Raw genomic sequence first — 5,089 nt, 5'->3', positions numbered from 1 at the left:
CGGGAGAGGCCCCGGCAGTGAGAGGTCCGCGTACCGCAAAAAAAAAAAAAAAAAAAGCAGGTTACAGAACGTTGTGTGTAAAGCACGTTACAGCTTTTATTAAATCTATGCTCTGTAGATGGAAAGAAGGTTCTGGAAAGGTGGCTACCTCTGGGTGGCAGGATTACAGGGGATTTAAAATCTTATTTTTGTCTTCTATTTTGTAAATTTTCTACAGTGAACATCTATTGTGTCATTTTTTTCCCAAAAGTTTTTTTTTGTTTTTTTGGGTTTTTTTTCATTTCTGAGCAACAGCGGTTGCCGGCCAACAATTTCGGTATCTCCTGTAAAGTTTCCAGGAAAGCTCCCAGAGCCAGGCTGCACTGAACTGTCATTCGGTGATAATCCTCCACCCTTCTCTAGCCCTCCTGGTGTGCCAGGCACCTGGGGGGACCACCTCGTCTGGTTTGCTGGGACTTCCCTGTTTTAGCCCTGAACTTCTTATGTCCTAGAAACCCCTGTGTCCCAGGCAAACCCAGGACAGTCAGTCACCCTGCAGGCACCGTGTCAGACCCCGTCTGGGAGGCAGGTGTTTGGGATATCTTGTTACAGGTGAGGGAAGTTAGGTGACTTGTCCAAGGTCACAGTCAGGAGGCTCCGAGGCTAGGACTTGAACCCAGGTCTCTGTGGCACTCGCAAGCCCCCACTTTGGCCGACCGGGTGCCACTGTGATCAGCTGGATGAAAGTGGGCCCTTGGCGTGGGCCTTCGTCTAACGGCACAGAGAAGCAGAGCAGCCTCTCCAAGGCCACACCGCAGGGGGATGGTGAAGGCAGGACGGACAGAGATCCAGGTCTCCCCCAAGCTCCCAAATGGGAAAGGAGCCCGCCCCTCTGGCTCTGCACCCCAGGCCAACGACTCAGTTGACATTTGGAGACTGCCGTTCTGCGTCTGGCCTTGGGCATACGCCTACGAACAGAATAGATTTGGGTTCACCCCCCTTCTGTGAAGTGATGGTGGTGAGGAACAAGTGAGGGGTTGACCCCAAACCTCTCACCACCCAGCGGGTTCCTTAGTTGCGTCTGGGTAAGTGCCGTGAGGAGAGCGTGGGCTGTCTGGAGGGCAGGGAAGGCCTCGCTGGGGGTGTGACATTTAGGCTGAGGCCTGGCAATGACGGAGAAGAAGTCAGAGGGAGGGAAAGGGAAACATCCAGAAAGAAGGAGGAGCAGGCAGGGATGCTCCAACCCCCAGGGCTTCGTCTCGTCTTCTGTAAAATGAGGACAATATGGTGCCATGGAAAACGGTTTGGTGGCTCCTCAAAAAACTTTACATAGGGAATTCCCTGGCGGTCCAGTGGTTAAGACGTGGAGCTTTCACGGCTGAGGGCCCGGATTCAATTAATTCCTGGTCGGGTAACTGAGATCCTGCAAGCCACGAGGCGCGGCAAAAAGAAAAAAACAAAATTATACATAGGTAACACGTGATGGAGCAATTCCGCCCGTAGGGATGTGCCCAAAAGAACGGAAGACGGGTTCTCCACAAATACTCATACACAAATGTTCATAGCAGCATTATTCACAACAGCCAAAAATATACAGACAACCCAGATTCCATCAACAGTGAATGGATAAACAAACTGTGGCAGGTCCAGACAATGGAATAATAGTCAGCCATAGAAAAGGAATGAAGTTTTGTTACCTGCTACAACATAGGTGGGCCTGAAAAACATTACAGTACGTGAAAGAAGCCTGACACAAAAGGTCACATATTGTATGATTCCACTTACATGAAACGTCTAGAATAGGCAAATCCATAGAAACAGAAAGCAGACTGGTGGTTGCCAGGGGCTGGGTGAAGGGAGGACAGGGACCAACTGCTTGATGGGAACTGGGTTTCTTTTTGGAGCTCGACAGAGGTGATGGTTGCACAACATTCTGAATATACTAAATGCCGCCGAACTGTACACTTAAAAATAGTTAATTGTGTGTTACGTGAATTTCAGTTCAACTTAAAAAAGATGGCGATGGTAGCACCCTGTTCTCGGGACTGGTGGGGGCTTCAGTGAAGTCCTTTGAGAAAAGCCACCAGCCCAGGGCCCCATTTGTCAGGATGAGATGCTCCGACGGGCCCACAGTGGCCCACAAAACCCCTGATCGCCACTCTCTCATTCAGCACTTTTATCTGTCCGGATATCGCAGGGAAGGGCCTTCCAGGTAGAGGGAACAGCACAAGCAAAGGCCCCGAGGTGGGAACCTGCTCGGAGGTCCGCGTGGTTCAAGTGAAGGAAGCCAGGCAGCAGTGGGGGGAGAGCGTGCAGGAGGGGCGCTGACGGCCCTCGGGGCCTCTCTCTCCTGCCCACAGCCCTGCTCCTGGACATCATGACGGTGGCCGGCGTGCAGAAGCTCATCAAGCGGCGTGGCCCGTTCGAGACGAGCCCCAGCCTCCTGGACTACCTCACCATGGATATCTACGCCTTCCCCGCCGGGCACGCCAGCCGCGCGGCCATGGTATCCAAGTTCTTCCTCAGCCACCTGGTGCTGGCGGTGCCCCTGCGCGTCTTACTGGTGCTCTGGGCCCTCTGTGTGGGCCTGTCTCGGGTCATGATCGGCCGCCACCACATCACCGATGTCCTCTCCGGCTTCGTCATCGGCTACTTCCAGTTCCGCCTGGTCGAACTGGTCTGGATGTCCTCCAACACCTGCCAGATGCTCATCTCCGCCTGGTGAGCCGTTCCTCTGCGGCTCCGGGGCCGGGGGTGGCCCAAGGGGCAGCAGGAAGACATAGGGCTGGCAGGGGAGGGGGGACCAGGCAGCCCCAGCCCGTCTCCCCGGTCTTGGTTGGAGGCTGGTGACCTCAGGTGGGCCCACCAGTGACTGGCACGTCCCTCCCATCATGCTGGGCGCCTCCTGCTCCTTCGGTCAGACTCTGAGTCCCTCTGTAGACGGGCTGGGGCCCAGCCGTGGGGATAGCCCTGCTCCACTCCTGCTTTGGAGGTGCCAGGTGAGAGCCAGGATGGCGGGAGAGGGGCCGAGTCTCATCTTGTCGTTTCACCATCATGACTGTTGAGTCCCTGGCTGTGCCCACCTGACCACAGCACACCGCCCAGCGCAGGTGCCGTTACCATTCATGGTCATCGATAGCTTAGGGCAGCGCTTTCCAGAGGGTGCCCCGCCAGACACCAGCCTACAAGACCCTTTGGGAAGAGAAAGGGTCTTGTGGTCAAATAACTTTGGGAAATGCTACACGCTCTGTTGGACGTTCTCGGGGGCTGGGATTGTCCTAAAGGCAAAGTCCCGTGGAAGAGCTTCCATGGGATCTTGTTTAATCCATGTTTCCTAAACTTATTTGACTACAGAACCCTTTTCTCAAGGAATAGCTATTAACCCCCCCAGGGAACCGCATTTCCCCAGACGCATTTTGGGAGATGCTGCCCAGGGCCTGAGGCGTGAGCTGGCCTCTCCCAGCGCTGGGCCCCAGAGCCCGGGGAGACCACGTGTCTGTGCCACCGCCTGTGGCAAGCCCAGGGCCCGCGGACATCGGTGCCGCTTTGGCCCCCAGGGGCCGGACTCCGTGTGACCTAATAGGTCGTTTCCAAGCCAGCCGTTCTGGACGTGCTCTTCACGTGACAATACAGATGATGTACAAACGGCCCCTCTCCTGTGTGTTTTTTTTCCTCGTTTGATGCAAGATTCCAGGTGGGAGAGTCCCTGTTAACGTGGGGGTGGGGAGTGATTTCTTTACCCCCAGTCAGGCCACGGTGCCAGGTGGTCAGGGGGCAGTGGGCTCCTAGACTTTTCCGGGCTGCCTGGTCCCTTCCCCCTGAGGTCCCTGCTGGGGCTCCCTCCATCCCCGGGCCCTGCACTGGCCACGCTGCCCAGGGCCTGGGTCGTGATCCGTTTGGGAAGCCCTCACTGTGGTGCCGAGGAGCCCTCCCCTGGGGGCCAAGACCCTCTCACTCCCCGCTGACCCAGACCCTGCCCCCAAGGAAGTGGTCGCTGCCAGGACAAGCGGAATCAGGACGAGGTAGACATTAGTGCCGACAGAGGGTGGGTTCGTTTCCTGGCTACCATGAGGAGGAGCCACAGCCAGCCGGGTGGCTTAAAACGACAGGAATGTGTTCTCTTTCAGTTCTGGAGGTTAGAAGTCCAAATTCAAGGTGTCTGCAGGGCCACGCAGCCTCTGAGACTCTGGGTAGAATCCTTCCCCGCCTCATCCAGCTTCCGGTGGTGGCCGGCCATCCTGGCTGTGGCCACATCACTCCAACCTCTGCCTCTGTCGTCCCAGGGCATTCTGCCTGCGTCTGTGTCTGTCTCCTCCTCTTTTTTTTTTTGGCTACACCGTGCGGCATGTGAGATCTTAGTTCCCCCACCAGGGATCGAACCCGTGCCCCCTGCACTGGGAGCGCAGAGTCTTAACCACTCGACCACCAGGGAAGCCCCCGTCTTCTCTTCTTATAATGACAGCAGTCCTATTGGATTAGGGCCCACCCTACTCAGATTGACCTCATCTTAACATCTTAATCCCATCTGCAGAGGACCTTTCCAAACAAGGTCTCGTCCGTAGATACTGGGAGTGCGGACTCCAACATCTTTTGCGGGGACACAAGTCAACCCACAACACGCCGGATCCTTTGGGGGGAAAGACAACTTCCTCTCCCAGCCGCCCCACTGGGGCAGGACAGGGGTATAGCGCGATCCCATCCCGGGGCCCAGCCGCTGCCGCTGATGATGAAAGGCATCAGATCTCAGGGGCCCAGAGCCCCCCGCAGGCCCAGCCCTCAGGCCTGAATAGCTTCCCCTCCTGCTGCAGATCCCACACCCTCAGGGGTCACGGTCCCCCAAGACCGATGCCCCCTGCAGGTAGGACCCAAGCCGCCCCAGCTCGCCCTCCCAAGGCTTCTCTCTGGAGCCTCCTTTGCCTCCAGCCCTGCTGGGGCTGCAGGAGATCTGCACCTTGCCTTTTCCCTGAAGGAGCTCGGGGATGCCAGACCCGGCTGGGCCACCACAGTGAAGACCCCCCAACCTCCAATCTTGAACACTGGCTGGTTCCAGAGTCTTCAAAATACATTCTGCCCGTTCCCATAGATGCTCCTGGGCGGCGCGTCCGTGAGA

General features: G+C 56.6%; 1 protein-coding gene across 1 annotated transcript in view; it reads left to right on the top strand.

The window, feature by feature from the left end:
- The window catches only part of PLPP7 (phospholipid phosphatase 7 (inactive)), a 13,441-nt gene extending 9,796 nt beyond the window's left edge, over nucleotides 1-3,645 (top strand). Inside the window, exon 2 of the mRNA XM_007115573.3 lies at nucleotides 2,340-3,645. Coding sequence (XP_007115635.1) covers nucleotides 2,340-2,704 — 365 coding nt within the window. The 3' untranslated portion in view covers nucleotides 2,705-3,645. The remainder of the gene's footprint in view (nucleotides 1-2,339) is intronic.
- Nucleotides 3,646-5,089: the final 1,444 nt, after the last annotated feature.

The sequence above is a fragment of the Physeter macrocephalus genome, unplaced genomic scaffold (assembly GCF_002837175.3).
Source record: "Physeter macrocephalus isolate SW-GA unplaced genomic scaffold, ASM283717v5 random_111, whole genome shotgun sequence".
Lineage (NCBI taxonomy): Eukaryota > Metazoa > Chordata > Mammalia > Artiodactyla > Physeteridae > Physeter > Physeter macrocephalus.
This window is presented reverse-complemented; position numbering and strand designations above follow the sequence as displayed.